The sequence below is a fragment of the Chrysochloris asiatica genome, unplaced genomic scaffold, assembly GCF_000296735.1.
Source record: "Chrysochloris asiatica unplaced genomic scaffold, ChrAsi1.0 scaffold00146, whole genome shotgun sequence".
Taxonomy (NCBI): domain Eukaryota; kingdom Metazoa; phylum Chordata; class Mammalia; order Afrosoricida; family Chrysochloridae; genus Chrysochloris; species Chrysochloris asiatica.
In genome coordinates, this window is record NW_006408664.1 from 341,679 (window position 1) to 360,190 (window position 18,512).

At 37.5% G+C, this 18,512-nt stretch overlaps 1 protein-coding gene across 1 annotated transcript in view; it reads right to left on the reverse strand.

Annotated features, from left to right (window-relative positions):
• CASP8AP2 (caspase 8 associated protein 2) overlaps positions 1–18,512 on the reverse strand; it is a 42,423-nt gene that overhangs the window by 1,602 nt on the left and 22,309 nt on the right. Inside the window, exons 4-8 of the mRNA XM_006870612.1 lie at positions 14,568–14,668; positions 13,936–14,010; positions 12,669–12,784; positions 4,254–6,451; positions 242–3,386 (exon numbers count right to left, since the gene is read on the reverse strand). Coding sequence (XP_006870674.1) covers positions 242–3,386; positions 4,254–6,451; positions 12,669–12,784; positions 13,936–14,010; positions 14,568–14,668 — 5,635 coding nt within the window. The remainder of the gene's footprint in view (positions 1–241; positions 3,387–4,253; positions 6,452–12,668; positions 12,785–13,935; positions 14,011–14,567; positions 14,669–18,512) is intronic.

The following is an 18,512-nucleotide window of genomic DNA, read 5'->3' on the forward strand; positions in this document are numbered from 1 at the left end:
GTAAAATTAAAGCACAGAAAAGTTCTGCCTGTGGTGCTAATCCATGCCACTGGTTAAGAGTCCATTCCACAGTAAGAGTTGGACTGTACTCTGGATTGCATTTCTCCTAACTTTGGCCACTTCTGAAGTCATCACTTTCCTTCCTTAGTTTAGGATGGGACAAAACTATGAAGATAATGACAATTTATTTCTGGCCTCTCAAAATATCTTGGTGATTTAAATGTTTCACAGAGATTCTTACCTTGTCCATGAAACTACAATTTCTCCTTTCTTTTTAATAACATTCTTTGCAGAAAGGCTCATAGAAGTGGCAGCTGCTGCTGATGAATCCTGCATCCCTGGGCTTGCTTTTAATGATGAGGGATCTTTATTTTCTGCAGGGCTCCTTTTCTTAGTGGCTTTCCTTTGGTGAGCTTCATCATTCTCACCAGAATCTTGAGTGGCTTTCTTGACTTTTTTCCTACTAGTTAAGTCTATTTCCTTTCTTTGTTTTTTCTGAGAATGATTTAGATCAGAAAGGTTTTTTCTCTTTTTGTGAGCATTATCCAAAGCCCCAGATAGCTCTGAACTTTCAGAATTTGATTTTGGTGCTGACTCTAAATCATCCTTTTTAAACACTTCACATGGACTTGGAGATTCTGTGGTCAAATCAATACAAGAATTGTCAGCAGTGCACTCAGAGGGTCTATTTGTCAAACGCACCTTTTCTTTCTTACGGTTGTCTTCCTCTACACATATCACCTGGCACCCCAGACCTCCATCAGCTTTGGAAGAATGGTTACCTTCATTTTTACTCTCGCCTGAAGCATCTTGTGTCAAATCAATAAAAGCACCTACAGTATCCAGTTGTACAGAACTGTTTAATATTTGAGCATTTTGATCCAAGTTGCCTCCAGAATATCCCAACTGATCAATATTTAAAACTGTTACTTCTAATAATTCTCCCAAGTTTTTGGTCTCAGTAACTGGATCTTTTGTTAGGTCTATATACGTGTTTGGGAGATGAGCCTCAACAGACTGTGGTATTTCTTCCACTTGAGTCAAGTCTTCAATGCTTTCAGGGACCTTTGGTTCCCATTCTTGATGCAATTTGAAACATTCATCAGCCAATTTATTACTATCACCCACTTTTCCTGAAGCATCTTTAAGAAATTCATATATATCAGGAACCTGTGCTTGTATCATAGAGTTCTGGTCTGCATCTGCCAATCTAGTAACATCAACACTGTTGTTGCATTTATCCAATTCATCCACAGATGTAAAAACTGAGTCCTGACAAGAAATACATTCTTTCTCTGTTGCTTCAACAGTTTCTTTTCCTACTGTAGGCAAAGATGCCAGTGACTCATCAGCCAGGACACTCTGTTTAAGACTAGGCGAGGAGGATGGTGCTGAACGCCGTATTTTTACAATGAAATGATCATTGGACTTTTCCATTATGACAGCATGCATAGGTAGATTAGGGTGGTACTGAAAGCCTGGAGCAACAGACCGGCTTGTCCATGATGAAGAACAACTTGATTTACTACTTGAATTATCAGACTCCAAAGCTAAATGAATATCTTGCTCAGATGCATCCTCTTCCTCAAGTAAAGCATCTTCACTAAAGTGGGCACTAATTACTTCTTCGGGAGTGGAACTAGACAAAACCTCAGGCTTTAAGAAACTGAGACGACCATCTGATTTCAGAGGTGATGGTACTGTTAAAGAGACGGCTAGATCTTCAAGAAGTATGGAAGAAATGTAGGGCTTGTTCTTTTCTGAACTACATAAATTATCTTTACTTAAAGCTATGTTACTGGACACTTCAAACATACAACTTTCATCCAACACATCAGGATGAACTGGCAATGAAAGCCCTGAAGACAGAGATGGCCCTTTTTCAGATGATAATAATGACCAATTGTCATCACTGATCAATTTAGGACTTGGAGAAACCACCTCTGAACCTAGTTCCTCAGTTGTACAGGCTGGTATAGCTTCACATTTAAGACTCTCTAGGAGCTGTTTTTCTGGAGTTTTTAATTCCCATTCACTTTTTTCATTACCGTTAACACCACTGTCCAAAAGATCAGAACCTTGCAACAAGCTTTTAAATATTTCACCCATCTGTGCATCACTCACTAAATTAAATGTAAGGCTAGATGCCTGCTGTTCAGTAAGAATTTCAAAACTACGTTCTGGCTTCAAAGCTGCATGCTGGGATGCCTGTGCATCTTCTACAGTGCCGTCTTCGGTCCTTTCTGACTTTGAGGTGCTCACACAGTTTAGTTCTAAGGAGTGTTCTTTGGATTGAGAGTTCTTTAGATTATCAGAGCAGGTATTAGAATTTTTTTTAATGCCATGCTTTACTGTGTTAATATCGGAGTTTTGTTGGTCTTGAGGTTTTTCCTCTGATTTTTTACATCCCACTAAAGGCTTAAAATGAACAGTGTCTTCTGATTTGGGGGATTTTGCTTTCACTATTTCTTTGTTGGAGTTCTCCAGGCTCTGCTTCTGACAATCTGAATGTTGTACTTTTTCTTTTTTCTTTTTTTCATGTTTTCCTTCATCACTGTCACTTCCAAAGTTTATGAAATCACAAAATTTTACTAAGATTTTCTTAAGTTTTGCAAATAAATAATCAAGTTGTTCATCAACAAATTTCCACAGTTTTTTTTTCATATCTGGCAGTTGCTGTTCAAATAAACGATCAACTATGCCATTCTTTTTAACTTGTTTAAGTTTAGATTCTATACTATCACAGAGATTCTTCTGTAAAGTAGACACTGACTTAGAGATTTTGGATAAGTCAAGGTGTTTAATTAGTGATGTAAAACTCAAAATTGCTGAGTCAATAATTCTATGAAATTGCATTAATGAAAATTTTACCTTGAATTTCATATAAGTTTTCCTCACATGTTTTCTAATCATGCGTAACATGTGCATAATCTCACGTACAGAAGAGGGTGCAACAACAATTTGAACGATTTTTTCCAGGCTGGACGTGCTCACGGCTTTTTCTTTCTTCCCTGTTTTTGAAGATCTGCGAGATTCACTAGGTGTCTTACTGCATTTGCTATTGGTCTGGTGGATTTTGACAGAAGATGCTTTCCTATTACCTTCATTCAAATGAACAGACCTTTTCCTTCTTCCTGGGTTAGTCTTCGTGTTCTGCACTTGAGCAGATGCTCTAGGTTTGGTGCTTTTTTCACAATTTTTTTGTGACTTGGATGTTTCACTGTCACTTATAATTTCTCCTTCTTCTAATTCATCTGAAGATGAATTCTTAGGTAAGCCTGCTTCTGTACATTTGTCAGATTTGCAAACTGGCTTTTGATTTTCTTTATTGAGATCATGAGACTGACTCTTGGAAGTAGAATGAGCTGAATTTGGTGGGAAAACATCTATGGAAGAGAAAAGTATATTAAAGTCACAAAACCGTTAGTTAAATCTTAAGTCATTTGATAAACCCATCCTGAGAAAAAAAAACAACTACCCAAAATTTAAATATTATACAATTCATTCTTTTAATAGCCTTTTTAAAGGCAGAATTTTCACCTTATTTTTTCATGCCTAGTATTTATTCATGTCATTGGTCTAGAGAGTGGCACAGATGTTACTATAATAGAGTTTATGGGGAGGGGAAGGGAGAATTATTACATAATGTGTATACTTTTTGTTTGGGTTGATTATATACATTTGGAAATAGATAATGGTGATGATTTATACTGAGGCCTTCTGCTCCCGCAAAATGTACAACCTCAGAAACCCAAGCAGGGTTGCTTTGAGCATTTAACAACAACTCTTATGTACATTTTGAATGTATACTGGATTGTACACTCAAGAATAGTTCAGCTAGTAAATTTTATGTTCTGTATATTTTACCACAATTTAAACATGAGGAAAAAAATCTTGCTCAAAAGATTGTCTGACAACGATAGTGTAAAGTTTGTTCTTTCAGAAAACTATCAGCCAATAGTTTAGGATAGCTTTACCTTACGTTAGCAGCATCACTTTACACCTCAATATGATCATGACTTTTGAGTAACAAAAACATTTGAAAGACGCCAATTTGTCCTACTACCCCCTTTTGTACAGTTACCTACATTTAGAGATTAAAGACTCGGTGTACTTGTCTAATTAACAAAGGACTCTGAAAAGTGTCCATTAGTTATATTACCAAAACAGAAAATGAAAATACATCAGTTCACCTTGTTTATGTATTTTATAATCTCAAAAAATAAGTTATAGAAGAAAATATAAATTGTTACCTTTATGGTTGTTGTTATTATATAATGGAACTTGAATTGGGCTTTCCATTCTAAGAACTTTTGCTATAGGTCTCACTGGACTATTCAGAGGACTGATGGCTTCTGGAATAGGCCTCAGGTGATTAAGATCAATGCTCAGAACCGAGTTCTCATCATCATGATATACTGAGTTTGTTTCACCAATCTCTATTCTGTGGTCCAGTAACTCTCTTTTCTGCACTGAAGATTCTATAGTCTCTTTAGGTAAACAAGGCTCCATTTGAGAAGACTTACTCTCAACAAGAGGTGTACCCACAAGAGAAGTTTCAAATTTGGGGTTACCAGCTTCTTCAATTGATGGCTGCAAAATGCTTTCACTAGGCTCAGCCACTTTTGTTGAGAAACCCACCTTCATTTCCACACCTTTAGAAATACAAGAATTGAAACCATCATTGCTTTTGGTATCCAATCCCAAGCCAAAGTTTTGAGAAATATTTTGTAACACATCTGTTTGCAATAAATCTGTTACCATGGGAACAGTCTTTGCACAATTAATGGTTTGTTCCATTTCTGTTGATGATGGAAGCAAGGATTCTGTTTGGTCCGTTTCTATCGGTGTTGAAAAGAAAGTCTCTGTATCACAAATGGGCATGTCCAAAGGTTTACGAATCTCAACAGATTTAACTAACAAACTTTTTTTTTTTTCCATTTTGCTATCTGGAATATTGATCTTGCATTCAGACACTGTTGAAAGAGCATCCTTTGGTTTTAATAACCTTGATTTGGTTTCCTCTGAAATGTGTTCACTAGCAGAGGAAACATGTGTCACTGTTTCAGCCTGCATCGAGGACTCCAAATCACATCCACCACTGGATTTGGGAGTATCAGTTATTCTGTGCCGATTTTCCTGAGAAAAGGGTTGCTTTTTAGCAGGAGAAAGAGTTAAGTTCAGTTTTTCCATAAAACTCAACTTAAAGTCTTTGTTTTTTGTTTCATTTACACCATTCTCAGCTTTAGCTGCAAATTTTTTGTGCTGTTCTATTCTTTCAGAAATTTCATTTTTACAAATTTCACTTTTGGGGTCATTCTGTCTTTTTAAATCAGTAGCAGTTTTCTTTGTTTCTTTATTATTAGTCTTTTGCAAATGTTCTGTATGTGTTTTTTTTTCATGTCTCATATGCCTGTTTTCTTCTTTGCTTTCTTGTTCTCTTTTCCTCTTCTCTTCAGTCCTGTGCCTTTCTACAATTAAAGAGACATTTTCCCGTTGGTGTGCACCGTCAGCTTCCTTGGAGTCAGTGTATTTGTAAGGTCTACTGCCTGAAAGAAAAGATGCACATCTGCCATCTTGAAAACTATGATTGCTTATACCTCTGTCTCTTTTACACTCTTCCCTTCCTCTTCTCTCTTCCAGATGGTATTTACTTGAATTGTGAGAAAATTTTGTTATCTCATTCCTGGAATGCGGAAGTAATGTTTGTTCTGATCTTCTCCAATGATCCTGGTCCTTTACTACTGATTTAGGTTTTTGATCAACATTTCGTTCTTCTTTGTCCTGTGATTTATGGTCTTTTCTACTAATACTTTGTGATCTTTCGCTTGGTCTTTCTAGCCTTTTGTCATTTTGAGATTCTAATCGTATATGGGACCTTTCTCTAGGCAGCTCTCTCTCCCAAGAAGAGCCAATGTGTTCACTTTGATGATCTGAACCTGTGTTACTTTTAAACTTTGAGTTTTTGCTTTCAGTCTTTGGCTCACTTTTACCATGTTTCTCAGAGCGTCCTTGTAGTCTTTGACTAGGCTCTGTGTTCCTCAGTTCACCGTCACCACAGCTAGTACTAAAGTCTTTTCGTATTCTATCAGTTCCACCACTATGCTGGCTATGTCTAATGTCTTTTTTCTCTCTTCTATTATCCTCACTTGAGCTATTCTCACCAGCTTGATGATGAGAATGTGACCAAACGCCGTTGTTGCAATGTTTTTCAATAGATGTTGGCAAAAGTGAAGTGCTTCTTTTTTCAGAATGTAATTTTCCTTCTTTTCCCATGTTTTGCAGTGAAGCACTATGATGTACATCTCTAGAAACATCACTTTTCCCTCTGGAATCAGTCTTTGAACCATCATCCAAATGAGGAGTTCTGGATTTAAGATCTTTTGTTTTAGTCGTATCTGATGTCCTTGCAATTTTATGATTATTTCGAAAATGTGGAAATTCGGACAATCTATTGAGAAACAGAAAATAATAAGAAAAGTTATTGATATGCAGTAACATTCCAAACCTTATTCACATGTGATACACTTTAAAACTTGGGGTATGTATACTAGCAAAGCCCACTTTACTTCACATAAAAGAATGTGTAATAAGTGATTTATTAGCTTTTAGCTAAGTGGGCCAGTTTTCAAAACAAGAAACTCTTTTATTTGCTTTGCTTCAAAGAAGTATGGGGAGACATTTCAATTGTCTCAACATTGGCCTGTTTTCTAAACTTCCTTTACCATAGACACACAATTCCCAACTCACCACATATTCACATCTTCCAGAGCAAGTGATTAACATTGTTTTTGTACTCTCAATCACTCTTCTTCTTGTCATTGTTAGGTGCCATCGAGTCGGTACCGACTCATAGCGACCTTATGTGCAACAAAATGAAACACTGCCCGATCCTGGGCCAAACTCACAACTGTTGCCATGCTTGAGCCCACTGATGCTGCCACTTTGCCAATCCATCTTGCTGGGGGTCTTCCTCTTTTTTCTGACCCTCCACTTTAACAAACATGTTATCTTTCTCCAGTGACTGGTCCCTCCTGACAATATGTCTGAAGTATGAGAGACGAAGTTTGGCCAGCCTGGCCTCCAAGCAGCACTCTGGCTGTACTTTTTCCAACATAAATCTGTTGGTTCTTTTGGCAGCCCATGGCACTTTCAATATTCTCCATCAACATCATAACTCAAAAGCATCAATTCTTCCACGGTCTTCCTTAGTCACTGTCCAGCTTTCGCATGCATATGAGGTTACTGAAAATACCATGGCTTGGGTCAGGCACACTTTAGTCTTCAAGCTGACATCTTTGCCCTTCAATACCCTAAAAAGGTCTTGTGCAGCAGATTTGCAAGAACATCATATAGTTAGAAAGCAAAAAGTCATTAAGAAGACAAGAAAGAAGGAAAAGGTTAAAATGGATGAGATGCTGAAACTTGCTCTCCAACGTAGAGATGCTAAAGCAAATGGTGACCTTAAGCTGCATGAAATTAAGTCAGTCACACAAAAGGAAAATATTTTATCTAACTTTTATAAAAAATCAAGAACAGGTATATATACACATAAAGTATCATTCTTTAATGGTTACCAGGGATGGGAAATCACTTAATAAGCAGTGTTGTTATGTGCTGTCGAGTTGATTCTGACCCATAGCAACCCTGTATAGAGTTTCCGAGAAGCAGATGGTGAGCCTGAACTGCCAACCTTGCAGTTAAACAGTTTTACAGTCTGACGCATTAACCCTCAGCGTCACACCAGGATACTGGTTATTTTAGGTGATGGGAAAGGCAATACCCACTGTGGGTGATCAAGTTGACCAAAGCAAATGAATACACTAAGAAGTATACAAGAATAAGAGACAATGTCAGTAAAATCTGTAAGATATGCAATTTTACAATAGTATTAACAACCAAAAAATATCAGTAGGGTTACACTGGTATATATGGTGTGGCGCTGTGGGCTAATACGTCAGACTTCAAAGTCATTTGAACTGCAAGGTCAGTGGTTCAAGCTCACCAGCTACTCCTTGGAAACTCTATACAGGGCTGCTATGGGTCGGAATAGACTCAACAGCACTTAACGACAACATATGTATAAGGAAGGCATATTTGAGTGCATGCATGTGGAAGTATATAGGTGTATCTGTATAACGACCCTGTATCGGGTTTCCAAGGAGCAGCTGGTGAATTTGAACTGCCAACCTTACAGTTCAAACAACCTTGAGGTCGAGTGCTTATCCTATGGTACCGCACCACCAAGACTCCATCTGTAGACATATGTTTATATATATATATATATATATATATGTGTGTGTGTGTGTGCTACATGCATATTCATATATATAAAATAAAGTACATAGGGGGCTCAGTTATACAGACTTCCTAGACATATCCAAACTGCTCACAGCATTTAACCTAGAACCATAGTCTTATGCAAGAACAAAACTGGCATAACATACATAGTTCATAATGATAATGTTCTACATCCTAGTTGGGTGAGTAGTATCTGGAGTCTTAAAAGCTTACAAGTGGTTATCTAAGATTCAATTATTGGTCTCTATTCCTCTAGAGCAAAAGAGAATGAAGTTAACCAACCAAAGACTCAAAAGAAAAACTAGTCTACAGGACTCATCACCTAACATAAACCATGGCCTCTTCTAGCCGGAGGCCAGAAGAACCAGCTAGTAAGTGGCTACAGCTACCAACCATTATGAGCAGGGACGAAATAAAGTCCAGAATAGAATGGGAGTAAAAAAACAGAAATTCACATTCCTAAAAAAGGCCAGACTTACTGAACCAATAGAGACCAGAAGAACTCTAGAGACTCTAAGATACCCTTTGAACTTGGAAATGAAGCCATTCTTGTAGGTCACCTTTCAGTCAGATAATAAATCACCCAAAAGGCAAGGAGAGACAGAGAGAGCTAATCAATATAAACAGAAAAAAAGAGAATGGAAATAATAAGAATGCTGACACATTGTGAAAATTGTAACTAATGTCATAGAATAATTTGTATAAAAATTGTTAAATGGGAACCTAGTTTGCCACGTAAACTTTTACTGCAAATATTTTTTTAAAAGAAGATAATGGAGAATAAAAGGAAAGGTCTCTAAAACTGGTCTCATAACTAGCAATTATTTACTAATGGATAATATGACACAAATTTAAAAATTTCTAAGTGAAAGACTGAATGCTGCTCAATCTCAAAAGCAATGAAGAGAAACTGTTTTTAAAAATAAGATATTTTTATTTGGACTTAAAAATTTAGAAAATTTTTACTATTCTGTATAAAGTAAGAGTATGAGAAAACAAACACTTATGACTGTTAAGAATATGAAAAGGTGAATAATTTATCAGTGGAAAACGAAATTTTAAAAGCAAATAGTCTGTAATGTGACAATTCCACCACTAGGACTCTACATTAGGACAAACACATGTCCAAAGAGGCATATACAAGCATATCATGTTAATGTCATATTTTCAGAAGATTACAGAGTCAGACATTGATTATTCTCAAGTCCCTCAAGATGAAATGTAGGATTAACACAGCATTAGCTAGAAATTATTCTTGCCTTTAAAAACACACAAACACACAAAAGTGAATTTAATCAAACCGCTACACTTAACTGGAGTCCTGGTGTGGCGCTGTGGGTTAATGCAATGGACTGCAAAGTTGCAAAGTCGGTTTGAACTGCAAGATTGGAGGTTCAAGCTCACCAGCACCTTCTTGGAAACCCTATACAGGGTCGCTATGAATTGGAACCGACTCAACAGCACTTAACAAGACCTAACTGGACTCCTCCTGTTGTAGGATAGCATTGGATATCGAACCACAAGGTTGGAAGTTCAGACCCACCAGCTCCTCCTTGAAAGCCCTATACAGAGTCACTATGAGTCGGAACTGACTCAACAGCACTTTACAACAACAAGAACTATCAGTTTAAAACAGATACCTAAGATAGAGGAACAAGTCAAATGACACCACAAGTTAACAACTAGTGTAATACAGAGTGGGGTATTATAAGAACAAATGGCCCAATTGTTACAACTAATCACTGGCATTAAAAAGAGAGCTGGTAAGAGTGAAGCATCCGGCTGATATGAAGTGAGGGGAGAGGCACAAGAATAACCAAACTTGCATAACCCCTTTGACCTAGCCTTGATAATCAGAACTCGACTAGAGGAAGATTAAAAAAAAAAAGATCAAAACAAATTCTGATAAAAGAAATGAGGGTAAAATTGCTACAATTTGATGAACTTGACCTACACTCATGGAGGTAGTAATTAACTACTAACAAAGAGGGAAGGAATCTTCACATCAAGTATCAATGCTATCCCCCTCTATACACAGGGTAGATAGGAATGGGCATTTTAGACATTGGCTACCTAAAATGAGGGGGCGATAAAGGCACGAAGTGACTGGCTTGTAAGGTTTCAAGGGGAGTTTAGTTTAATAGTGTGTGGGGGGAAAAAAGAGTCCCAACTGAATAGTTTTCATCTTGTCTAGATGGGTCTGCTGAAAAGAGATGGGGATAAGAGTCTTATGATTCAACAACGAGTAATTGTTATCATGACTAATTGCACTATCACAATTGTAAAGGTAGAAGTTTTGTTAACAAAAACAGGGGAGTGGTTAATCTTACAGTCCAGAAACAAAGGACCCTAGGACCACCAAGGGAGAAGAGCACAAGTGGAATGAGAGACCTTAGCCAGAGAAGCAGACACCAGAGATGGAGGCAGAGATGGGGATATGGAGAGAGGGAGCAGCTGAGGACTCTAGATTCATGGGAAGTGAGGGACTAAGAGATGGCGGCCAGGAGGCAGACTTGCAGAATGTGCCCTTTGGTGGTGTAAATTATTATATATGCCTGAGTTGTTTAAAAAAAAAAAAAAGCTAAAGTGAATAGAGAGAAACACTGGTAAGTGATGGTACAGGGAGGGGATTATAATCATTGTAATAAAACAAGGTGTATGATTTGCTGAACGTAAAACTGATGATCTGCCCTGTAAACTTTTAGTAAATCCACAATAAAAACTGTAAATAAAATTAACAAAAAAGAGCTGGGAAAGAATTAAAGGGAGTTATTTATGGAACAAAAGGAGACTTGTGAGATACACAACCTAAGACAATGTGTGTACCTTATATGGATCCCAACTAAATGATCAACTATTAAAAGACACTTGAGATAACTGGGGAAAGAACACAAAAAGACTAAGAAAATAACTTGATAAACTGAATTCCACTACAATTTAAGAACTTCAAAAGACAAAATGAGGAGACTAGAGGATAGAAGATATTTCAATACACATATCCAGCTAACTACCCATATTCAACAAAGGACTTGTATGTGTACATACTTAGCAAACTGTAAGCTCCCAGCTGTTCCTCAGAAACCCCATATAGGGTCACTATGAGTCAGAACAGACTTGATAGCACTTAACAATATACTTCTAGACCAGAGCTCATAACATACAAGAAAAAAGAAAAGAAAATACCAGATCTGTGTCCAAGCTGAAAAGAATGTCTGAGAAGTTCTTAAGGACCATGATACTGTGAAGGACCTCACAGGTTAGGATGTAGTCTTTTTTCTAAGAACAATGAGAAGCCACTGATGTGTTTTAATCATGAAAGCAGAAGTGGAAAGAAGCGGCCTTTGTGACAGTGGGCTGTTCAGGCTGTGCTTCAGAAAGATGAGGTCCTGTCGGTAATATTGAGAGAGATAAGCCAGAGACTGGAGAAGACAAGAGCGGATGCAGCACAAAAACTACTAGTAATGATGGGACTAGAGCAGCAGTAATGGCAGAGATGGAGAGAAATGGTTGATATGAAAGATTATAAAGCCACAAAAAATATAAAATTAGTAATGACCACAGAGTAACTGAGTATTCCAATTTGCTAAACAATACCAATGTAATTATTAATAGCATCCACCACTCTCACAAGTGGAGTCCTGGTGTGGCGCTGTGGATTAGTGCACCAGACTGCAAAGCTGTTTGAACTGTAAGGCTGGTGGTTCAAACTCACCAGCTGCTCCTTTGAAGCCCTATATAAGGTCACTATGGGTCGGAATCGACTCGATGGCACTTGACAACAATAACTCTCAAAAGTGTCTTGGATTAGAAGATAAATGGTCACTTTATTTCTATGTCTCTTTACTTGCATAAATAACATCATGATACATGGAGAAACATGTGGCTCTGTGTAAGCACTGGACTGCTAACACAACGTCGGTGGTTCAAACCCACCAGCTGCTTGCTTCTCAGAAACCCTATACAGGGTAGCTCTGATTTGGAACTGACTCAATGGCATTTAACATTATAAACACTCATGGAAGCAGCAGTCAAGAAATCAATCAACTAACTACATTAGGCAAATTTACTGCACAAGACCCATGAAAAGCAAAGATACCAGTAAAGGACTTAGGTGTGCCTGAGCACCTAAGTCATGGTATTTTCAATAGTTTCACATGCATGTGAAAGTTGGACAATAAATAAGGAAGAAAGGCTTGTGGTACTGTTCTATTAATAAGCATACATACATCATTATAACTTACCACCAGAATATTAGTTAAATCCTAAAAACTTTATAAAATAATTTCAATGTTCTTCCACCCAAGATTAAAAATAATCCACATACCAACACCTACGTAATTTAAACATATTTATACCCTCAATAATACCTTTGGTGAAGATTATTGATTTCTTCATCCTTACGATTTATTTCCACCCTGGCAGTTTTGATAAGTGCTGAAATATTCTTCTTAAGAGACTGGTTTTCACTTTTTAAGCTGAAATTCTAAAGCGTCATACGATATGTTAATAAAGTACATAGTTACAAGATTATTAACACTTCTACTATCATAGCTAATAAGTACTAAACACTAATGAATGAAAGTCCTCATATATTTTATTTTCTACAAGTCTCGTAAAAGGAGCTCTGGTAACGTAGTGATTACGAATAGGGCTGTGAATCGCAAGGTTAGCAGTTAGAAACTAACAACTCTCCAGCTGTTCCGCAGGAGAAAGATGAGGCTTTCTGCTCCCATAAAGACTTACAGCCTCAGACACCGTGTACAGGGTTGCTATGTGTTGAAACTGACTCCACGGCACATAACCACCATAACCACCACCACCATAAATCTCATAAAAGCCCTGTGAAAAGTACAATTATCCCCATTATACAGATGAGAAAGCGAAGATTCAGAGAACTGGTATCAGATAAAGGCAACCTAAGTAAAACTTAAATTAAAAAAAAAATTGGGAAAAAGAATTTCACCTAAGTCATCATCTCAAAAATAAAAGTATAACTTTATTATATCTAGCAAACCTGAGTTTGTTAGATAATATATAATCACAACAATGTACTAATTCTCTAATGAACAAATACTGAATCAAGGGTTAACTGATTCTTGGGAGGCATGAGAAGAGAGAGAAACTATTTTACCAAAATATAAAACTCAATCACAGCAGGACATGATATTCCTGATTTGTTGCATCATGATCACCAAAAGGGTCATGGTGGCAAACACTATGATAGCATAATGGATTACTCCAAAGGCCTTTATAAGTTTTGGTTCTCAAAGACGTATTATCAACCTATGGAGGGGGTGGTAATGTGCCGTGGAGTCAATTCCGACTCATAGCGACTCTGTACAGGGTTTCTGATGTATCAACCCATACATTTCTATTATTTAGCTATTAACTGGGCTAAGTCTAAAACATCTTTTAAGTCAATGTCATTTAACAAAACAAGACTAGCAGTTTTCCTGTACGAATTTCATCAACTCAGGAAATAAGGCATGTTTTGCTGTATTTGATATTTCATTTAATAATAAAACAAGTTTCCTTATAAGCTATCAAAACTACCATTTTGGTTTTTATAATAAAAAATAATTTTTCAATCAAAAAGCTAAAAAAGCAAAAATAAAAAGTTCATTATAATCCTACCTGTGTCTGTATTTCCTTATACTTTTTCATCAGTTCTTTCATTTGCAGCTGACATTTTTCATATTCTACGTGCAACTGTGAAACATGAAAGGATCAATTTAATCATTATCCTAATTGTTTTCTTAGCTTAAATGTCATTAAAAACACTTAATATTTTATATATCAATCCATTAAGAGTACATGAGGTCCACTTCTAACAGGTACTGAGTAAGATTACTGGTTTTCAACATTGGCTCTATTTAACAATGCATTTTGTTTAGCGTAACATTCAATCTCCAAATTTTAAAATTCAAATAAAGTAGGAAAACTTTTTATGATACGGTTTGGTAAATGTTATGCAACATGCAATATAACCTATTATAAACCATGAACAGATAATATTAAATCACATTGATTGCTTGCTGAAATTTTATATATTCAAACATTTAAATTTAGTCAAAATTTATAACTAAATTTTGACAAGGCTTCAGAAAACATTCTTTTAAAAAGAATATATGAAGGTGGAAATTGACTTAAATATTCTTTTAGCTTTAAGAACTAGTTCTTAAATACAGACTATCTACCAAGCAGATGCCTACTCTTTAGGAGCTACAAAAAACACAGCTGTCCTTAATAATCATGGAAGTCCATACATCATTATATGTTGCCTCCTTTGCAGTTCCTTCTTCAGTCAAGATCTCTTCATATAAATCCAAACAATTTCTGGATGGCACACAGGATTTGGAAGCAATGTCTAAGACAAACAAACAAAAAATACCCTTACATTATTAAATAAATGTTATGATTTTTATGTTGTGTCCATCTCAAAGGACTATGTATTCCTCCACGTCTAGCATCTTAGTCAAATCTGGACTCCTGGTGTGGTGTTGTAGGATCAGCACTGGATTGTGAATCACAAGGTCGGCAGTTCAAACCCACCAGGCTACTCCTAGGAAACCCTACCAAGCAGGAGTAGGGAACATCAGCTTACAGAATCTTTGGTCTGGCCCTGTTAAGGCAACCACGGTTCCAGTCATCACATTTTGTTGTTGTTGTCGGTTCCAACTTATAGTGACTCTATAAAGGGTTTCCAAAGAATGGCTAGTGAGTTTGAAACCACTGACCTTGTGATTCAAATCAACCTTGTGATCCAGTACTTTATCCCACAGAGCCACACCAAGAACTCCACTGTTGCTGTTAAATGCCATGGAGTCAATGCAGTGGAGTTGGTTCCAATTCAGAGCAATCTTGTATAGGGTTTCTGAGTGGCTGGTGAATTTGAACTGCCAACTTGCAGTTCAAACTGACCTAGTAATCAAGTGCTTATTCTATAATGCCACAGCAGGACTTCATTGGTGGTGGTGGTGGTGGTAATATGCTGTGGAGTTGGTTCTGACTCACAGCAACCCTATATAGGGTTTCCAAGGCTGTAAGTCTTTATGGAAGCAGAAAGCTTCATCTTGTCTCCCACTAACAGCTGGTAGTTTTGAAATGGTGACCTTGAGTTTAGCAGCCCGACTTGTAACCAACACACTACCATAGCTTCTTTAAGGGTGAGTAGTTGTTGGTGTTAAGTGCTACTGAGTCAGTTCTGACCCATAGCAATCTTGTATAGGATTTCCAAGAAGCAGATGGTGAGCTTGAACCACTGATCTTGCGGTTCAAACCAACTTTGCAGTCCAGGGCATTAACCCATAGCACCAAACAGGGGTGATTTTTGTTGTTGTTAGGTGTCCTCGAGTCAGTACCGACTCATAGCCACTATATGCACAGCAGAACGAAACACTGCCTGATCCTAGGCCAACCTCACTACTGTTGCCACACTTGAGCCCACTGATGCTGCCACTTGGCCAATCCATCTTGTTGGGGGTCTTCCTCTTTTTCTGTGACCTTCCACCTTATTATCAAACATGCTATCCCTCTCCAGCGACTAGTCCTTCCTGACAATACGTCCAAAGTATGAAAGACGAAGTTTGGCTATCGTGGCCTCCAAGGAGCACTCTGGGCAATTTAGGGGTGAGTTAATTAAATATTGGCCCAAATACAGCATGCTAATCTTTAAGTTGATAATTTTGTATGGCCCACGAATGATGTAATAAATTTTGGCTCTGGTAGCGTAGTGGTTATGAATCGGGCTGTGAACCTCAAGGTCAGCAGTTTGAAACTACCAGCTGTTCCACAGGAGAAAGATGAGGCATTCTGCTCCCGTAAAGATTTACAGCCTCGGAAACCCTGTACAGGGTCGCTATGAGTCAGAACTGACTCCACGGCACATAACAACAATAACAACAACGAATGATGTAATAAACTTTGGCAGAAAAAAGGTTCCCAAGCCCTGCTATACAGGACCGCTAGGAGTCAAATCCAACTTGACAGCTGTGAACAGCAATACTAATTTCAGAGATGAGAGCTGGAAGCCTAGTTTACCTTAAATACTGACATCAACTAATAAAATGTGAGGATTATATTTGTTCAAAGCTTTCAAAGATTAGATTATGAAAAGCATGTCTAACCTGAACAGGTCATCAAACTCTGCACATCACAATATTACTGATTCATTTGCAAATAAACATGTCAATGCACTGGAAGGCAAGATTGGTTTGAACTAAAGGTTAGCAGTTCAAGCTCACCAGCCATTCCTCAGAAACCCCACAGAGGACTGATATGAGTTGGAACCGACTCAATAGCACAAGGTCAGGTCATAGTAGTTATAAATTTTATAATATATAACTATGACAGTATGAGTAGTAACACAATGTACACACCCTACCATAAGTTGTATTAAAATGTAATAAAATATTTTTACACAAGGTCCAATTAATTCTGAGACCCACATGAATAACATTATTTGTTGGTTAATATGTTTTAATGCCACCACACATAGATCAGTTTGTCATACTGTGGTTGCTTGTGAGTTGCTGTGATTCTGAAAGCTACGCCGCCACTGGTATTTTAAATACCAGCAGGGTCACCCAAAGTGGACAGGTTTCAGATGAGCTTCCAGACGAAGACAGAATAGGAAGGAGTGACAAACTACTAGTCGCTGAAAACCTTATGAATAGCAGGGAAACACTGTCAGATATAGTGCCAGATAATGAGCCCCTCAGGTTGGAAGGCACTCAAAATGTGACTGGGGAAGAGCTGCCTCCTCAAAGTAGAGTTGACTGTGACGACACTAATGGAGTAAAGCCCGCGGGAGAATTTGCTGATGGGGCACAACTCAAAATGAAGCGAACCAGCTGTAAACATCCACTGAAAAGTCAGAACATGGAATGTAAGAAGTATGAATCTGAGAAAATTGGAAGTTGCCAAAAAATGAAATGAAACTCATAAACCATTGGTATATTAGTGAGCTGAAATGGACTGGTATTGGCCATTTTGAATCTGATGACCACATGGTTTACTATGCTAGAAATGACAAATTGAAGAGGAATGGTGTTGCATTCATTGTCGAAAAGAACATATCCAGATCACTCATGAGGTACAACGCTGTCTGTGATAGGATAATATCCATGCACCTACAGGGAAGACCAGTTAATACCACTATTATTCAAATTTACGTACCAACCACTAAAGTCAGTGAGGATGAAATAGAAGAGTTCTACCAACTTCTTCAATCTGAAATGGATCAAACATGCAACCAAGATGTATTGATCACTACTGGTGATTGGAATACAAAGGTTGGGAGCAAAGAGGAAGGATCAGTAGTTGGAAAATATGGCCTTGGTGATAGAAATGATGCTGGAGAATGCATGATAAAATTCTGCAAAATCAATGATTTGTTCATTTAAAACACCTTCTTTAGACAGTATAAGAGATGACTATACACATGGACCTTACCATATGGAACACATAGAAATCAAACTGACTACATCTGCGGAAGGAGATGATGGAAAAGCTCCATATCATCAGTCAAAACAAGGCCAGGGGCAGACTGTGGTCTGATGCAAATTCAAACTGAAGTTGAAGAAAATGAAAACAAGTCCACGAGAGCCAAAATATGACCTTGAATATATCCCAACTGAATTTAGAGATCATCTGACGAAAAGATTTGATACATTAAACACTAAAGACCGAAGGCCAGAGAGTTGTGGGATGACATCAAGAACTTCATACATGAAGAAAGCAAAAAGTCATTAAGAAGACAAGAAATAAGAAAAAGGTCAAAATGGATGTCAGAAGAGAACTGAAACTTACTCTCCAGTGTAGAAATGCTAAAGTAAATGGAAGAAATGAGGAGGTCCAAGAGCTGAACAGAAAATTTCAAAGATCAGCTCAAGAATGTAAAGCCAAATATTATTAAAAATGTGCAAAGATCTGGAGTCAGAAAACCAAAAAGGAAGAACACATTCAGCATCAAGCTGGGGTACTGAAGAAGAAATTCAAGCCTCGACTTCATTATTGAAAGATTCTCTGGGCAAATTATAGAATGATGTAGTAAGTATCAAGAGAAGACAGAATACACAGAGTCACTGTACCAAAATGAAATGGTCGATGAGGACTCTTGGGTCCAGAATCAGAGGACTAGAGTAGAGAGTGAAGCGTCCAGCTGATAAGAGAGGGCATATGCATAAGAACACCCACACTTGCAGATAATA